Raw genomic sequence first — 19,815 nt, 5'->3', positions numbered from 1 at the left:
AAAGGGAATGCAAGTGCGTGGTGAGTCACCTCAAGAGACCAGAAGAGCAGACCGTTGAGAGGATCTGTGAAAGTAGACAAGGTTTGTGCTCTGATACTATGCTTTCATTTAATACAAAGTTGGTCGAATCAAAACTGACACTCTCAAGGAAAGACTGACAAACCCAAGAATTAATAAATGTAGTCTCTGCTGGCCTGGAACTCACTTTGTAGACTTAGTAAAAGAATTCTTGGGCTGGAGGGATGTTTCAGTGGTTATTGTTCTTGCGGAAGAACCTGGCATGGCAGCTAACAACTGTCCTAACTCCAGTCCCAGGGGATCCGACAGCCTTTTCTGACCTCCGAGGACATTGCACGATGTGGGTACACTTACCTGCATGCAGGCAATACACGAATACACATAAAATAAAAATAGTAAATACAATTTTTTAAAACAGTAAAAGAATTCTTAGTATGCTTAAGGCCCTGGGTTCAATCCCTCGCACCACAAAAACAAAACATTTTTTTTAAAGAATACAAATCCTATATAAGAAGGTTGGATGTGGTGAGTTACACTGTTAATCCCAGCCCTTGGGAGGCAGAGGCAGGCAGATCTCTGAGATAAAAGCCAGCATGGTCTACATAGCCAATTCCAGGCTAGAGGGAGACCCTGTCTCACAAAACAAAAAACCTATATAGAATCTGTGAGTCTGAAAGAAAATTATTTCTGCAGACGCCCAGCACCAAGTTTCTATGATAAATATTCAGCAAATGTTGAAGACAAGGCTTTTAGTATGTTTGGCTTTAGACTGTGTGGCATCAGACAAATGAAGATGAAGGGCAAATAGATCTAATAGCATCTCAGAACTTAACTATGATATTCTCTTAACAGAAAAATCTACCTTTTGAAAGTTATGAACCTTATTTTCATTCTTTGAGGTTGTTTTTTTTTTTTTTCTTGGCCCTTAAAGCGAAAGGGTACCTTTTGTTTTAATTAGGGTTGAATGTTAGAGTGACCAGTTAGATACAGTGGCTTACATCTGTAATCCTAGCACTTGGATGGTGGAGGTGGGAGACTCAGGATTTTGAAATCAGTTTTAACTGCTTAGGGCACTCAAAACCAGCTTGGGCCTCAGCCATAAAACCCTTCCTTAAAAAAAAATTTAAAAAAAGCCTGTGTGATAGGTCAAGCCTTTAATCCTAGCTCTTGGAAGGCAGAGGCAGGTGGATCTCTGTGAGACTGAAGCCAGCCTGGTCTGTATAGAGAGTTTCAGGCTAGCTGGAACTACACAGAGTTCCTGTCTCAGCCCTGGGAAAAAAGGGATGAGAATGTGGGTGTAGATTTATAGAGTGTCTCTTGCCTATGCAGTAAAAGTTGACACATAAACATTATTTTGCCAATGGTTATCTCAAGATTCATGAATACCGTAGTTCCCCTAATGCCCCTTTTTGAAACAGGGTCCCTGTAGCCCCAGCTGGCCTGGAACTTTGTAGACTACTCACAGAGATCTGCCTGCCTTTGTCTCTTTGTCAAGACCCTGACACTCAGTCTTGACATCTTAGGATTTAATGTAGGGCAGTTCATACTACTTTATAATAGATTGATTTATACAGTAATGTCTTTTTCTTAGATTTCTTGAATTAGGATATTCTAGAAGAGAAAAGTAAGCATTTAACAAATAATACTGGGCACAGAAAATAAGTTGTATTCAAGCATTAAGAATTTAATCTTGGGCTGGAGAGGTGACTCAGTGGTTAAGAGCATGGACTGCTCTTGCAGAGAACCTGGGTCTGTTCCCACATGGCAGCTAATAACTCCAGTTCTAGGGGATCTGCCCTCTTCTGTCCTCCGGGACATTACATGGCAGGGGCTGCTTATATACATGGAGGCAAAATATACACATAGAATTAAATTTTTTTTTTTTTGGTCTTTTTGAGACAGGGTCTCCCTGTAGCCCCAGCTGTCCTGGAACTCACTATGTAAACCAGGCTGGCCTTGAACTCACAGAGATCCACCTGCCTCTGCCTCCTGAGTGCTGGGATTAAAGGCGTGCGCCACCACGTCCAGCCTAAAATAATATTTATTAGAAGAATTTATTCTTTAGACCAGAATAATTGAATTAATGCAGATTTGATGTTTTGATGAATAGCAATTGCAATTCAGAACCAGAAACCAAGACTAAAAAGAAAGCCCTAACCTTATGTAAACTAAATTTTTGTCAGTCTTTCTACCTGAGTTCTCTCAGAATTATTGTGTATTTTTGGTAATGCATATGAAATAAAATAGCAATATCAGCACATACGTAATTCAAGGTAAACTTTTATTTGCAGTCAGTTCTCTATGCCCCTGTTTTTGAGACAGAGTATCATTGAGCCAAGGTTGGCCGTGATCTGATTCTCCTGCTCTTCCTCCCAGGTGTGTGTGCCGCCATACCTGCCTTACAGTCAATTCTTATTCATCTAGTTTTTCTTGAGCCTGAAAACTAAATGAGAAATACTAATCTTTGCTACTAGTTGAACTGCAGGATCGGGTTCCTGAGAGCCTTTAGTCTCAGGATTTTTGATCATCTTGTCATTCCTTTGTTTTATTTGTATTTCTGTTTAAAAACATATGTATTGAGCCGGGCGTGGCGGCACACGCCTTTAATCCCAGCACTCCTGAGGCAGAGGCAGGCGGATCTCTGTGAGTGCAAGGCAAGCCTGGTCTACATAGTGAGTTCTAGGACAGCTGGAGCTACAGAAAGACCTTGTCTCAAAAAGACAAAATAATAATAATAATGAATAAATAAAAACATACGTATTGTTGAGCCAGGAGTGGTAGTTCACAACTGTAATCTCAGCACTTGAGACCTTGAGGCAGGAGGATTACTTTGAGTTCTGGACTAGTGGGGGTGGGGTAAGACTGGGGCCATCCAGGATTGCATAGCGAGGTCCTGTCTCCAAAAGAAGCAGTGTTGGTTTATTAATATTCAACACCTTTATAACTCATACCTGAAAAAAAGTGTAACGCAGTGCATTTTCACAGCGAGATATTTATTTCATAGTCTTGCAGGTGGACACACTAGAGGCACTTTATAAAGCTTGGCCATTGTAAATAGCAAAGTCACAGATAGAAAGCACAAAGTGGAAAGCATGGCCCCTAGTTTGCAGAAAGGCCGCCCGTTCACAGCAGGTGGGCTGAGATAAGGAAGACACAACATAGTTGTGTTCCACCTCGCCTGGAAATTTTGAGTAAGGCAACTCAAATTTTTTTTTGCTGTTCTGCTTCTGAGTGTCCATGAATGATTGCAGAAGTCCAACAAGCCTTGGTTTGGGGGTTACAAATAAATTTTAATTAGTAAGTGAATTCTGTGTTGTAAACACAGAATCTTAGACTAATTAAAAACTAATTGCTTCTATATTGCATACCCATTTTAATTACCTGAACTTCTGTACCTTCAAATTGGAGGATAAAAGTCTGGAATCGTTAATTTGAACAACCTTATCACATAGCCCAGGCTAGCCTCAAACTTGCTATGTAGCTGAGAATGCCTAGAATGACCCTGAACTCTTGATCCTTGAGCTTCCAGCTCCCAAGTCCTCGGATAACAGGCATGTGTCACCATGCCAGGCCATATTTAGTGTTCTTAAGCCACCATGCCAGCCCATATTTAGTGTTCTATATTTGTTTATATTCATAAAATTCATTCAGGGAACTGCTGAAAGACTAGCAGTATTTTGGAAAGATTACATTTATTAAATACTCATTGTAAGGCTATATGTATATTTTTTGGATTTCATATCTTTGATCTATTGGTGACTTTCTAATTAGAGTATCAGGCTAACTTGACATGTGGACATAATGAACATAATAGATTATTGGCGGTGACACAGTTTAAACTAAAGGTTATAGTAACTCATCAAACTATTGAACTAAGACTGGTTTCTTATTTTCTAGGTGCAGACGGCCCCACAGCAAGTGGCAGAGGATAAATTTGTTTTTGACTTGCCCGATTATGAAAATATTAACCATGTTGTGGTTTTTATGCTGGGAACAGTCCCATTTCCTGAGGGAATGGGAGGATCTGTCTACTTTTCCTATCCAGATTCAAACGGAGTACCAGTATGGCAGCTCCTAGGATTTGTCACAAATGGGAAACCAAGTGCCATCTTCAAAATATCAGGTCTTAAATCTGGTAAGAATCGTACTCAAGTAGTCATAGTTAACTCTTTTTTAAATGACATGAAATACAGCTTTCAAAATTTCCATTATGTTTTTCTGAGTGACAAAGTAATATATAATAACCTTTCTCAATAGCAGATAATAAACATCTGAAAAATAGTAAGTGAAAGTGTTCATTGGCATGAAAGTCTTCATGCTTGTCCTCTGCCCCTGAAGGAAACCACATACTGTTCTCTTTGGACTTTTCTGAGTTAGTGGGTATGTTTTAATAAATAATAGAATCTTCTCATTTTATAGCATGCATGTCTGTGTTTTGGATACAATAGATAAACAGGTACAATTGCATAGGAAATAAAAAGGGAATTCTTCCTGTAAAAATTTTGAACTTGGACTGAGCGTAGTGGTAATACCTTTAATCCCAGTACTCAGGTGGCAGAGGCAGGTGGATCTCTGTGAGATTGAAGCCAGCCTGGTCTACATAGTGAGTTCGAGGACAGCTGGGGCTACAGGGAGACCCTGTCTCAAAAAGACACATGCACACACACAAAATTCCAGCACTGGGGAGGCACAAGTGAACCCTCAGCACTTGATGGGCAGCCCGCCTGGTCAGATTGGTGAGCTCCAGGCCAATGAGAAATCTGCCTCAAAAACAAGGTGGGCAGGTCTTGAGGTTGAACTCTGACTTCCACACACATGCATACATATGCACCTGCATACATGCATACCTCCACAAGCACACGTCCATACATGTGAACATGCACGCACAGACAGTTTATTGAACTAAACTTTTATTTCATGTGTCTGAGTGTTTTGCCTGTATGTATGTAAGTGTGCCTGTGTTGGATCCCCTGGAAGTGGACTTATGGATGGTTGTTCATCATGTGGTTGCTGAGAACTGAATCTGTGCTCTTAACCACAGAACCATTTCTCCAGCCCCAATTTTTTTTTTTTTTTTTGGTCTTTTTGAGACAGGTTCTCCCTGTAGTCCCAGCTGTCCTGGAACTCACTATGTAGACCAGGCTTGCCTGGAACTCACAAAGATCTACCTGCCACGCCCAGCTCATCCAGCCCCACTTTTTGAAATCTAACATTTGATTTCTCTCTAGTGCTCTTATTTTGGTTCTGTTAACGTTGTGGTGACATAATCTTCATTTTCATACTTTGAAGAAATGTGAGAATAAGCCTAGATTGGGTACCATTTATTCCTAATGATTCTCTTAATCTTATTTTATTGATTCTCTTAATCATATGAAAACTCTTACATATTTCTTACAGAAACTACTTATGGAGACCAAGCAAAAGCTATATTTAGGCAACGTTGATAACATACATGTATTTAATATTTAGTTGCCTGCTATGGGACTTTAAAGATAAGATTTTTTGAATGAAATACGTTATATTCTTACAGAGGAAGACAGTTCTGTAGATCATTATTTAGATGAATAAAAAGATGGCTCGGCAGATAAAAGCACTTACTATGCAAGCCTGACACCCTGAGTTCAATCTCTGGTTCCCATGTGCACCTGTATTCATGAACATCATGTATACATATTGCGCCCCCCCTTCCCCTCCCCTCCCTCTCCCTCCCCATACACACATCCACACACAACTTGAGACAATTCAGTCTGTTTTTAAAGAATAGTGAGTGTTTACACAAAGCACTGAGGAGAACAGAAAACAGTGAACTCTGAAGTGTGCTGGGGGAAGTTTCTGGGGGGATGATATTGCTGCTTTGGGGAAGAGTTTGTCAGGCTTAGGAGAGATCTATTAGGCATTCTGTTCTAGGAATGAGTACAATTTCTAGGTGTAGGGCTAAGAATCTGAGAACAAGGTGTGCTCAGCATGGTACAAGGCAGAATGTAGAGCAAGGATGGGATCTCAAACAGTGTGCACTGTTAATAGTGCAGCATTTTTTTGGACAGGGTCTCCTCCTATAGCCCCAGCCTGCCTGGAACTCACTGTGTAGACCAGGCTGGCCTAGGTTTCATGGAGATCCCTGCCTCTGCTTCCAGAGTGCTGGGCTCAAAGGTGTGTGACACCACGCCCAAAGTTGGATCAGCAATTTTTAATGTGTTTAAGTTACACATCTGCTTGATGATGTTACAAAGTTTGTGTTGTAGAAATGCAAACAAATTTGACTTGAGTAAAAAGTTCTAAATAGGCCAGGTGTAGTGGTGCACGCCTTTAATCTCAGCACTTGGGAGGCAGAGGCAGGTGGATCTCTGTGAATTCAAGGCCAGCTGGGGCCATAGGGAGACCCTGTCTCAAAAAGACCAAAAAAAAACAACCCCAAAACCAAACAAAAACATTTCTAAATAGACTTACTACAAATAAATCAGTAATTAAGATACATTTGTTTGTAGAAGATACAGAGTAGATTTAACTGCTTTCTTAGTTTTCATCATAAAAATTTTTAGTGTTTGTAAAGTTAGATGGAATATTCGTATCCAGCTGCAAAAATGATCAGCTTATGAGTAGCATTTTAATTTAGATTCCCATTCACCTCACTGTTTTGATACTATTAGGATGCAGATTCCCAAATCTGTTAGTCTGTGTCTTTAAACAACAAATAAAAGGGGCTGGAGAGATGGCTCAGTGGTTAAGAGGTTGTTCTTGCAGAACACCCAGGTTCAAATCCCAGCACCTACATGGCAGCTGACAACCATCTGTAACTCTAGTTCCAGGGAACCCAGTGCCATCTTCTGTCCCCCACAGGCACTGCATGACATGGGTGCACTTACATACATGGAGACAGTACACTCATATACATAAAATTTTTTTTAAATCAAAAGACAAAAAAATTGTGTGTGTGTGTGTGTGTGCGCGTGCACGCGTGTGCTGAGGATATAGCTTAATATGGTTAGTTAGAGCACTTGTCTAGCATATGCAAGGTCCTGGGTTCAAAACCTAAGCACCACAATTTGACCTGTCTCACAGAGGAATCTCCTCACACCATATCACTCACCTGGATTTAAGGCTTGTGAGAACTGTGCCTTTGTCCTGTAGGTGGGACAAGTAGTCTCTCACCAGGGCATGTAGGCTTGCCTCACCTTTTAAAAAATATTTATTTTATTTTATTATTTATTTTGGTCTTTTTTGAGATAGGGTCTCCCTGTAGCCCCAGCTGGCCTGGAATTCACTATGTAGACCCAGCTGGCCTTGAACTCCCAGCGATCTGCCTGCCTCTGCCTCCTGAGTGCTGGGATTAAAGGCGAGCTACCATGCCCTGCTTATTGTTTTTATGTGTATGAGTGTATTGTCTGCATATGTGTAAGTGCACCTGTGTCATGTAATGCCCATGGAGTCAGAAGAGGGTGTTTGTTTCCCTGGAGCTGAAGTTACGAATGGTTGTTAGCTGCCATGTGGGTGCTGGGAATTGAACCTGGGTCTTCTACAAGAGCAGCCAATGCTCTTAACTGCAGAACCATCTCACTAGCTCCTTGCCTCGCCTTTTGAATGAGGATTCTGTTTGCCTTGCTCATTCCTGCTCTTCTTCACTGCATTACCTTCCTGTTTCTTCATTCTTTTCAGCTGTGCTATCACCACTTGTGATTTCTGATGCTCCATTTTTCTTTGGAAGAATCTCAGCTTTGTTTCACTGATTTTTCATTCACTATGCCACACTGCCAGCTTGAGCATTCAACTTTGTAGTACATTCCCTTCTATGTCTTCCCTTAGTGTGGGCAGCTACTGATCTGTTTTTCTGACATTATTAAATAATTTATTTTTTCTAGAGATTTATATAAATGAAGTCATATAACACTTTTGGGGGGGTTCTTTTTGACACAGGGTCTCTCTGTAGCCCCAGCTGGCCTAGAACTCACTATGTAAACCAGGCTGGCCTTGAATGCACAGAGATCTGCCTACCTCTGCCTCCCAAGTGCTGGGGTTAAAGGCATGTATCACCACACCTGAATTTTTTGGAATTTTTTTGGGGGGGGTCTTTTTGAGACAAGGTCTCCTTGTAGCCCCAGCTGTCCTGGAACTCTCCATGTAGACCAAGCTGGCCTTGAACTCACAGAGATCTGCCTGCCTCTGCCTCCTGAGTGCTGGGATTAAAGGCGTGCACCACCATGCCTGGCTTTTGGATGTTTTTTTTAAAAAAAATGTATAAATGTTTTGCCTTCAGGTATGTAAGTGTGCCCTTGCATGCAGTGCCTGCAGAGGCCAGAAAAGAGCATTGGATCCCTTGAGTGAGGGACAGTTGTTAGCTGCCATGTGGGTGCTGGGAACCAAACCCAGGTTCTCTACAAGAGCAGCCAGTGCTCTTAACCACTGAGCCATCTCTCTAGCTCCTCGTGTGCCTTTTTGATTTGCTGTAACTTCCTTAATGAACGTCTGCTCAAATATTTTGCCTTTTGTTAAAGACCTATCCCATCCCCTCTTCCTCCTCCCTCCCTCTCTTCACAGTCTTGCTGCTTAGGCCTTGAACTTACTGTATAGCTTAGAGTGATCCTAAACTTCAGACTCTCCTACCTTGTCTCCCAGGTGCTGGATTACAGGCTGTTCTGCCACACCTGGCAGTGTCTTGAGTTTTGAGAATTTTTGTCTGCATAGTCTTGACGTGAGTTCTTTGTCAGCTGTATGGCCTGAAATTTTTTTTCTGTCTTTGGGTCATCTTTTTTTCTTATGGTCTTTTTTACTTGATGGAAGTTTCAAATTTTGTTATAGTCCATAGTTTTACTTTATTATTTATGGATTATGTTTTTGATGTTGTGACAAAGAAGTCATTGCATAACTCCAGGCTTAAAGAATTTTCTCCTAGATGTTTTATACTTGTAGATTTTTTTGTTTATATCTGTGATCTAATTAGAATTTAATTTCTATCAGTGTAACATATGTATTGATATTTTTTCCTTTTTTTTTTTTAATTATTGGCAAACAGCCATCTAGTAGTTACATTGTGATTTGTTTAAAAAATGCCATGAACACATTTCCCTGTCCTTGAGCATGTTCACTCAGTATTCACTTGGGAGTTCTCAAACTGCCATGTTTTAGAGTAAAATATAAACACACATTAGTGACTTCAGTGTGTCTGTGTGTGTGGTGCACCATGTTGAGATCAGAGGGCAGCTTATGCGAGTTGATTCTTTTCTATCAACTGGGGATAGAATTCAGGTTTCCAGCCCTGGCAGCAGGTAACTTTACTTGTTGAGCCATCGTACCAGACCATATTTATTGACTCTAAAAGGAGAGAAATAAATGGAAATAGCTATTTGTAAGGTATTTTAACAGTAGAACCTTGGTTGGAAGATGATGGAAAGACTGGATTTGTATTTGTAATAATAAGCACTGTAGGAGGAGGAAAATTGTATTAGGTGAAGAAATAATCCTTTTTTGTTTTGGAGTTGGAAAGCCTGTATGATGTGATAGCAAAACTTTAAATATAAAATTACAGGTTTTGTGTGGCAATTAAAATCTAGAATTTTTCTGGCTTATTTTGTACCTAAAGTCATCTGCATTGGTTAAGATAAATGTTGGGGCCAGGTGTGGTGCTGTACACCTTGGGAGGTAAAGGCAGATGGGTCTCTGTGGGTTCAAGCCCAGCTTCATAGTGAGATCCTGTCTCAAACAAAACAAAGTAAATAACAACAAAAAAGATGAATGTTGGGATCGTTTTGGAGACATACCAGTTAAATTGTCTGCATCTCCCCTTGGCTGTAACTGTATACATTTTTAGTTTGGAATGGGGTTTCTCTTTTTGTCTTTTTGAGACCATGGGTCTCACTCTGTAGCTTGGGCTGGCCTGAAGTCCAGTGATTATTCATGGTGATCTCCCACCTTGGCCTTCCAAATGCTGGAATTACTGACTTGAGCTACCTTGCCTGTCTTAGAATGGGGTTCCATTATTTCTTTTTCTTTTATGAGCAACACTGCGTGTGTCGATGTCATGCCACCACCCCCATCACCCCCGACGATGCCTTGGGAACCAAGGAAAACTTTTTTATTTGTCCATGTTGCATTCCCTCTGGCTACCACCTCCTTTCTCTTGTGACACCTAAGAGGCTGGGGAGTGTGTTAGGTTAGTTCTCTAGAGGGTCAGAACCAACAGAATGCGCGTGTTTTGCAAAAGGGGATTTATTAAATTGGCTTACACAGTAGGGGCTGGCAGTCCATCAGTGACTGTCTGCACACTGGAGCTTTAAAGAACTTGGTAACTGTTTGACCATGTGGTGGCAGGCCTCAGCAGTCCCAATACGAAGGCCTGGAGGATTCCTGGAGAGCTGCTAGCCTTCAGTTCACATTGGAAGACTGAGGAACCTGGGTTCTGATGGCAGTGAAGGACCACAGCGACATGGGGGTAGACAAACCAGCAAGAGCTGAAGGCAGGCAAGGGAGCGAGCAGCACTGCTTTTCCCTCACTGAATGACACCTCTTTCGTTCTTTGCTGCTCTGCCTTTTGTTGTCTTTCTTGTAGACCTGGATGAGAGCAGTAAGCAGGTGCTCTGTTATGACCCAAATGCTGCCATGTCTTGTTATTTCTTTTGCCAAACAAATTAGTTCCTTATGTATTCACATTCACTTATGTTCTTAAGACATGTGCACAATGCATAGGATTCTTTACCAGAATGTCACACAAATGGCCTCTAGCCTAATAGAGCCCTGGTTCCCATCTGAAATCTCATGAACTGAGCCTCCACTGTCTGCATTTCTTTGGGTATTCTGGTCTTCCAAACTCTTACCAGAAAGGCCTATTAAACTCCATTAGCATTCTAGGTATTTTTTTTAGCCCAAAGTTCCAAACTTTTTCGACATTCTTCCCATAAACTTGTTCCTTATCGGCATGTTATCACAGTAATAATCCTGCTTCTGGTATCATTTTTTTGTATTAGTTACTCTTCTTATAGCTGTGACAAAATACTTGACAAAAGCAACTTAAGAAAAGAAGTGTTTATTTGGGCTCAGAGTTTTAGGGTACAGTCCATCATGGTTGGGGACAGCATGGTGGCAGGAGCTTGCGGTAGCTGATCACATTGTGTCTATAATCAGGAAGCCAAGAGATGAATGCTGGTACTTAGCTTGTTTTCCCCTTTTTATTTAGCACAGTACCCAAGCCCCTGGAATGGTGCTGCTCACATTTTGAGTGGGTGTTCCAACCTCAGTTAATCCAGTCTAGAAAGTCCATCACAAGCAGGCACTCAGGATCATATGATCCGAGGCAGTTTCTTACTGTGTGGTTTCATCTACTCCTGGGAAAATTCAGTAAAATGCGAGCTAATCTAATCTAATCAAAGTTAATTGGAAATTTAGAAATAAAGGCAGTGTTACTTTTCTTTTGTGAAGTTAGGTTCAAATAGTCACAAATTTAGTAATAGAGTAACACTTGATCACTTGATTCATTATGGGAAATGGATTTATTTCCATTATGATAATAAGTTCCTTTATCTGTTGCTTAAAAATAGTTTTTCCTTTCCATTTTAATATGGCTATTGATAATTTTATCTACAATTTTTTTTTGCTTTTTAAAAAAATAGTTTTTAAATTATTTTTATTTTATGTGCACCAGAGTATTGCCTGCATATATGTGAGTGCACCCATGTCATACAATGCCACGGAGGTCAGAAGAAGGCTTCAGATTCCCCTGGAACTAGAGTTAAGGACTATTCATAGCCACCATGTGGGTGCTGGGAATCAAACCCGGGTCCTCTGCAAGAGCAGTCAGTGCTCTCAACAGCTGGACCATCTCTCCAGCCCGCTTTTTTTGTCTTTTTGAGACAGGGTGTCCCTTTAGCCCCAGCTGGCCTGGCACTCACTTTGTAGACCAGGCTGGCCTCGAACTCACAGAGATCCACCTGCCTCTGCCTCCCAAGTGCTGGGACTAAAGGCCCACACTCAGCACTAGGAGAAGAATTTTTTTTTTTTTTTTTTTAGGAGAAGAATTTTAAGTCAGTATTTATGATTGTGAAGCCCAACAGCTTAGCAGAGAAAATGAAAAGTTAAAGCAGCTTAAAATATTTAGAGACCCAGTGTAAATGAATGATAAAGTTCTGTTAAAATGTTTGGGAAGTTTTTCTTTCTTCCTAGTAAGTTATAAAAGACAGTTTTTTAATGTTTGAAATACTAGAATTCTTAATTTACATATACAAGATAGACCTAATGATTATGGGAAGTGTAGCATTAAAATATAAAAATATAAAATGACTTGAAATAGATTTGTATTTTTTAACATTTGAGATATTTTTTCAAGCCAAGGATTTTTAAGTTTGATTATATTAAGCAAACTGCCTTGCTGAAGTAACTTCAGGTAGTTGTATTGAAATTATTCTTACCAGTCCCTACCTTTTAGCTTGGTGTGTTAGTGCACGCCTTTAATCCTGGCACTCAGGGAGGCAGAGGCAGGTGAATCTCTGTGAGTTCGAGTCCAGCCTGGTCCCCATAGTGAATCTGGGCCAGGTGGGGCTACAGGGAGACCCTGTCTCAAAAAAGACCAAAATAAATAAATAGGATCTTTAGATCAGTTCGTATTTAATATCTATGTGGTTTAGCTTAACATTTAAATTTTTCTCTCTTTTTTTTTTTTTTACTTCTGTCTTTGGCATTCTTTTAAAAAATATTTTATTAATTTTATTTTCTATGTATGAATGTATTGCTTGCATGTGGGTAGGTGCACCTGTGTTGTGCAATGCCACCCTGCCTGGTGAAATTGTTTCTTTAACTGTCATATCTAATTTCTGAAAGTGGTATCTATCCTTAGTAGTATTAATTGTAAGAATCTTCAGGAAACTTGATACTACTTCCAGCATTCAGACAGAGGGTCATTTGAACACTGGCTTCCAGTTAAAGCCTGTAACAGCTGTGAAGGCTGTTCTGGTTTGTGATTTATCAGGATTATGAATGTGATTTTTTTTTTTTTTTTTGGTTTTTTTGAGAAAGGGCCTCCCTGCAGCCCCAGCTGTCCTGGAACTCACTATGTAGACCAGGCTGGCCTTGAACTCACAGAGCTCTGCCTGCCTCTGCCTCCAGAGTGCTGGGATCAAAGGTGTGAGCCACCCTGCCTGGCTGAATGTGATATTTTTTAAGTTATGGATTAAATATTTGATTCTGAATTTGGAAGCGGAAAGCAATTTTTCTTGGCAAAGATAAGTGAATACATATTATGTATGTTTGCATATTTATGTGCATTTGTCTGTCAAAGATAAGTGTTTGTAGTCATGTACTATTTGAAGAGTTTGTTGAAGCCACATGCACATACCCTTTCATACACACAAGGCTCAATTTCAAACCTTCCTTTTCTCTGTAGGTTAACTATTTGTAAAGTGTTTCAAGAGGCAAGGAGGAAATGGCACAATGCCTCAGTCAGGGAGAAATCCAGTGACATCTACAGTGGAGAATTATATGGAGAATGGGAAACAGAAGAGGCCGAGATTGGAAGAGCAGGTGGGGGAGTAGGACCTTAGGTCAGATATAAAGCACTTATGTAGAGCACAACAGATTTTCCATTGTGTTTGCAGCACTTTTAATGTGATTACACATCATAGAAGAGTAATAGTTGCTCAAATCACCTGTGGCATAAAAAAATATGTGTTTATGTGACTAAGTACAGTAGTAGAGTTTTTTTTAATGTTTATTTTTTAATTGAATCTTTGTGCACTTCATACAAAACATCCTAATCATCTTTATACTGCCTCCCCTGTCTGCACCCCTCCACAGCTGCCCCCCCCCCACTGGATTTCATGCATTCTGTCACATGTGTTAAGGCCTGTAAGTCAGGTTTGTGTCCCTAGGTGTCCCTCAGTGCATGTTCATCCATTGGAGTCTAGTCAGCCTATCTAGAGTCTCTCCCTTAAAGAAGATCTGCTCCCCTGACCCAGCACTAATCAGCTGCCAATAATTTTATAGAATATAAAACTTTTTATAAGTATCTGATAATGTTTTATGTTTCAGGCCTTTGGAGTAAATTAGACACTGCATAATTGAGTTTTCCCTTATACTATTTTGGCCAGTGCCCTACTGTGAGATACTGAGTTTGAAATTAAAATTTTTAAGTATCAGTTCTGATAGATAAAATTTTATTTTGCATTAGGAATTTTGTATGTGTGTGCATGTGGTGTGTGTGTGTGTTTGTGTGATAAATGCAAGTCAAACATTATACCATTGGTCTATATATCCTTAGCCCTGCATTAGAGATTTAAGGCATTTTATTTTTAAAAAAGAATGTAGAGAATTCTGAGACCTGTACAAAGATTCTTTATGATTTTTTCTTATGTTTATCTATTTTTGCTGTATTTTATCATTATCTAGATAAATATTTTTAAATGTTTTGAAAATTAGATTTATTTTGTGTGTTTGTGTGCATGCTCATGTGTGTGCACCATGGTTGTATGTGGAGGTCAAGGGTGTTGGTTCTCTTCTTCCACCATGTAGGTCCTGGGGATTGACTGAACTTAGATCATCAGGCTTGGTGGCAAGTGCATTTATCTGCTGACTCATCTCTTTGGCTCTAGGCATATTTTTTTTTTCTTTTTAGCTTTTTGAGACATGGTCTCCATGTAGCCACAGCTGGCCTGGACTCTCTATGGAGACCAAGCTGGCCTTGATGTCACAGAGATCTGCCCGCCTCTACTTCCTGAGTGCTAGGATTAAAGGTGTGTGCCACCATATCCAGCCCACACTTAAAATTTTTTAAACTTAAATTTTTTTTTTTCCTGTCTTTTTGAGACAGGGTTTCCCTGTAGCTCTAGCTGGCCTGGAACTCACAGAGATCTGCCTGCCTCTGCCTCCCGAGTGCTGGGACTAAGGGTGTGCACCACCACACCCAGCTTAAACATAAAGTTTTTAAAAAAAATTATGTATATGAATGTTTTGCCTGCATGTATATAAGTGTACCCATGTATGCAATACCCAGAGGCCAGAAGAAGGCATCAGATCTCCTGGAACTATAGCTATGGATGGTTGTTAGCTGCCATATGATTGCTGGGAACTGAACCAAGGTCTTCTACAAGAACAGCCATTGCTCTTAACTGCTGAGCCTTCTCTCCAGCCTACATCTCTGCTTTTTTGAAAAATAAGATGTAGCTCATTTCAGTTAGTTTCAAGAACACAGTTGATGGGGTTAATGTCTCTCTACTCTTCCTTACTTATACCATTAACTCACTATGTAGACCAGGCTGGCTTTGAACTCACAGAGATCCGCCTGCCTCTGCCTCCTGAGTGCTGGGATTAAAGGTGTGCACCACCAGGCCCAGCTTTTTTTTTTTTAATATTTATTTTTATTTTATGTGTATGAGTGTATTGCCTGCATATATGTGAGTGCACCTTTGTGGTGCAGTGCCGCAGAGATCAGAAGAGGGCTTCGGAAGGTTAGTTGCTGCCATGTAGGTGCTGGGAATTGAACCTGGGTCCTCTGCAAGAGCAGTCAGTGCTCTTAACCACTGAGCCATCTCTCTAGCCCCTCTTCTTAAACCTCTGAGAATAAGTTATATTCCTCATTCCCCTTTACTCCTGAGTGTAAGCTTATATTTCCTAGATCCACAATATAATCTTTCTTTAAAAAGTACAGCATAAAAAAAAAAAAAAACAGAAAAAGCAAAAAAAGCATAGCATACTCATCAAATTCAACATTAATACAAATACATCTAATTTATAGTCTGCATTAAAATTTTGCATTTGTTCCAAAAATATCTTTGGAACTGTTCCCACATCCTCCATTCAAGATCCAAGTAGGATCATGTATTGCATAGAATTGTTACACCTTTAGTCTCTAATATGGTACAAATGCTTAGCTTTTTTTTTTTTTTTTTTGTCTTTCATAACAACATCTGAGATACCTATGAAAAAGGCTAGTACCAAAGAATTTTTAAAAAAATAAAATTTGAATTTTTATAAACATTTTAATCACTTTATTATAATTCTGCTTTTTGGACTTGCAAATTACTGTTTTTATTTCTGTTTTCTGTTTGTTTGCTTTTGTTTGTTTTATTTTTTCAGACAGGATCATACTCTGTAGCCCTGGCTAGCCTGGAACTTGTCTGTAAATCAGGCTGGCCTTGAACTCACAGACATCTGCCTGTCACTGCCTCCCAAGCACCTGGCCTTAATTGCTCTATTTTAATGTCATTGCTCTTAGCATTCTTTACTTGTTATTAATGATCTCCTGTTTTATTCAGTTTGGCGGTTGTCAGAAACATTTAAATTAGTTCTTGTGTTGTAAAATCAGGTTGAATTTGTCAAGGGATTAGAAAGGACAGACACGCTCAAGATGCAGCTGTGTTAGTGTTTTCTTGACGTGAGCTAGAATAGGAACTTCTTATTTTCTGACATTTCTTCACTTGCTTTACAGAAGTGAGTTAAGAGTTCATGTGAAAGAATTTGATAGAAATAGGCAGAATAATGCATTTGAATGGGCTTTGACTTTGGAGCTTGACTGATTTAGTTACCTCAGTGATACTTGCTACTGGGTATGCATTCTGTGTGTGTGTGTGTGTGTGTGTGTGTGTGTGTGTGTGTGTGCGCGCGCATGCACTTGCAGAAGCCAGAGGAAAACATGGGTTGTCTTCCTCTGTTTCTCTTTGCCTTATTCCTTCGAAGCAGGGTCTCCTACTGAACCTGAAACACCAGGTGCTAGAGAGCTCATGGGATCTGCCTGTTGTCCTAGCTGGAACTCATGGGATCTGCCTGTTGTCCTAGCTGGAGCTCATGGGATCTGCCTGTTGTCCTAGCTGGAGCTCATGGGATCTGCCTCTTGTTCTAGCTGGAGCTCATGGGATCTGCCCGTTGTCCTAGCTGGAGCTCATGGGATCTGCCTCTTGTCCTAGCTGGAGCTCATGGGATCTGCCTGTTGTCCTAGCTGGAGCTCATGGCTGCTCAGCTTATAGGGACTGCACTAGGGAGGTAGGAATTCTGGGAAGACAAAGTATGGTATATCATTAAAGGAAAAATTATTCCACTTTCTTTTGCATGGGTTTAGGTAAGCCCACCTTCCTAGGGGTGGTCCGTGGGTAGGTGATTGACCAGCCCAACTGGAATGTTAGGTCTACACCTAGGCCAGAGATTCTGTTCCTTTGACCACAAGTTTTTCCTTAATGGGTTTTTGTTTCTACTCTAACATTACCCCCTTTGAAGCAGCAACCAGACCAGGGATCAGAGCCCCCAAACACTTCTGGCACCTGTGGCCTCTGGCAAGGATGGTGCTGCCCAAGAGGGCCAAGGGCATTTTTGTCTTTATCCAGGAAAGAAACTTGTTACTTTTCTTTGGGGTCTTTTCACCCTAAACTGTCTAGCCAGTTTCTACCTCCTGTTTTTTGTCATTCTCATCTAAGGAGGTGATCTTAACTGTCAGAATGGAATCCATGATTGATCTGGCTTCTTCCATCCAATGGGAGTGTTGGGTGTGGCAGTTGGGGTACCTTTCCTGGGGGCCTATCTAAAAAGTGCATCAGTGGTTTTATTTGAATAACTGACAGATGTAGAAAGGAAAGGAAGTCCTTGACTGGTCCTTGGAAAGATACGTGAGTTATTGTTATTAGTATCAGAAGCCGTAGGCAGGGAACTAGGGGAAGCAAAACCAGGATATTTTTTAAATGTCCAAATCAGGCTGGAGAAATGACTCAGCAGTTAAGAGCACTGGCTGCTCTCGCAGAGGACCTGGGTTCAGTTCCCAGCAACCACATGTGTGGCTAACAACCATCTGTGACTTCAATTCCAGGACATCCGACACCTTTTTCTGGTGTCTTTGGGCATTGCATGACATGGGTACACTTACATACATGTAGGCAAAATACTCATACACATAAAAGAAAAATAAACAACTTTTTAAAAAGTCCAAATCAAAGTCCATTCTAATCTTTCTAGGCTCACTGGAGCATCCATCTGTTTGGCTTCTCCTTGTTTTTCCTTTGTCCTCCAAGAGTGATGAACCCAAGATCTATTTTCAGGCACGTTGATAGCTGTTGGAATGGCTAGAATCACAGTGTGAGGTCTCTCTCAGGTGACTTCTAGAGGGGGAAGAGAGTTTAACTGTCATGTAGTTTTTAGATTAAAACAATAATGGGCTGCCTGTCTTGGCTACAGGGAGATGCAGCAGTGTTGAACTGAGCCAAGGTCATGATGTCCTGTAGCTGGGCAGCATTTTCCTTATCAGAAAAAAAATCATTAGTGAGAAATACTTATCTAAATAACATTTCATTTGGCCTTAGGCCTGATGTTGAGAATATGGTTCCTTAGACTGTTAAACATGCCAGTCATTTTAGTCTTTGGCATACTTTCTTGTCGGGTGACTGGCTGTTGAAGATCACGAAGGTTGGCCAGAACTAACGTGTTTAAAATTAACTGTCAAAGCCAGTTAAGCATTTGGTCCTCGGGTCACTTGGGCTTTGGAGGAACCTCTGGCTCCTTAGCCTTCCTTTTACCAATTATTCCATTTATGTGAGGAGAAGTTAAAGGTCTTGCTTAACTATGACTTCATTTGGTAGCATTGAGGATTTTTTTCCTCTGTGTTGACCCTCCTTCTTTGTAGACTGGACATTAGGTAGAGTCTACCCAGTGGAGTCTCCATGGCCTCTCTGAATGATAGTACAGTGACTTGCCACAGCTACAGGACATTTTGAGAAATGTCCCACAGTCCTCTGTGACCTACTTGATCTTGGAGGGCAAGGGGCAAAATATTCCTTTTTTTTTTTTTTTTTTTGGTCTTTTTGAGACAGGGTCTCCCTGTAGCCTCAGTGGGCCTGGAATTCACTTTGCAAACCAGGCTGGCCTTGAACTCAGAGATCTGCCTGCCTCTGCCTCCTGATTGAATATTGTTCCTTTTAATCCCTCTACCCACATTAGTATAGGCCTCCAAGTATGATTATTGAATACCCAGAAGGTCAGTTACATCAGTCTGGTACTTTTTACTGTGCAATATTTAGATAAATCCTGGGCATAAAATAAATAGGTTTGTTTGTTTTTTTAGTCTTTTTGAGACAGGGTCTCCCTGTAGCTCCAGCTGGCTTAGAACTCACTATGTAGACCAGGCTGGCCTTGAACTCACAGAAATCTGCCTGCCTCTGCCTCCGGAGTGCTGGGATTAAAGGGTGCACCACCACACCTGGCTAAAATAAATGCTTTCAAATAAACCTTGATTAGACATACAGTTTCATTCCATTACTAAGCTTGGATCAGTAACTCCATTGATTTTAGCCAAGATTTGATAGCAGTGTATTGAACTTTGACCTTAGAATTTTTTTTTTTAATTTTCAAATTTTATTTTCAAGTTTTTTTTAAAGCATTTCATTACAGCTTTAACATATTCAGTTTTAAAAGAAATTACTAAATCCTTTTTCAACAAATCTTCTTTAAACATCTAGGGGGAAAATGCCTTTTTAAGAGGTTCAAAATTAGATACTAGGCTACTTGTGTGAAGTATGTTATTCTCTCAAAATCAAGTTGTAAAATAGGTGATGTTTGCACACTGTCCTCACACTGCTTTCCCACACCCTCGATTCTTGTTCTGCCTGTTCTGGTCATGAATTGGCATGTACCTGGCGATCAGCATCCCTTGTTGTATACAGACTCCATATTTCTTCTTTTTCTGCTTCTTGTCAGATAAGTGCCTGCATTACAGTCCAACAAACGAAGGTATTATCTTTACAACACTCTGTTAAATCCACCCTCCAAAAATGAATACTTAATATTGTAGGAGTGCTAGGGCATGTTGTTGCTTGTCATCTTTTTTTTAAAAATAGAGAAAATCTA

The 19,815-nt window shown here is 40.4% G+C and overlaps 1 protein-coding gene across 2 annotated transcripts in view; it reads left to right on the top strand.

Annotated features, from left to right (window-relative positions):
* Hikeshi (heat shock protein nuclear import factor hikeshi) overlaps positions 1-19,815 on the top strand; it is a 41,700-nt gene that overhangs the window by 2,129 nt on the left and 19,756 nt on the right. For both annotated transcript variants that reach the window (XM_008844140.2, XM_008844139.3), the window contains exon 2: positions 3,916-4,153. In XM_008844140.2, the coding sequence (XP_008842362.1) occupies positions 3,916-4,153 (238 nt within the window). The remainder of the gene's footprint in view (positions 1-3,915; positions 4,154-19,815) is intronic.

The sequence above is a fragment of the Nannospalax galili genome, unplaced genomic scaffold (assembly GCF_000622305.1).
Source record: "Nannospalax galili isolate Female #2095 unplaced genomic scaffold, S.galili_v1.0 scaffold278, whole genome shotgun sequence".
In the NCBI taxonomy this organism is placed as follows: Eukaryota; Metazoa; Chordata; class Mammalia; order Rodentia; family Spalacidae; genus Nannospalax; species Nannospalax galili.
This window is presented reverse-complemented; position numbering and strand designations above follow the sequence as displayed.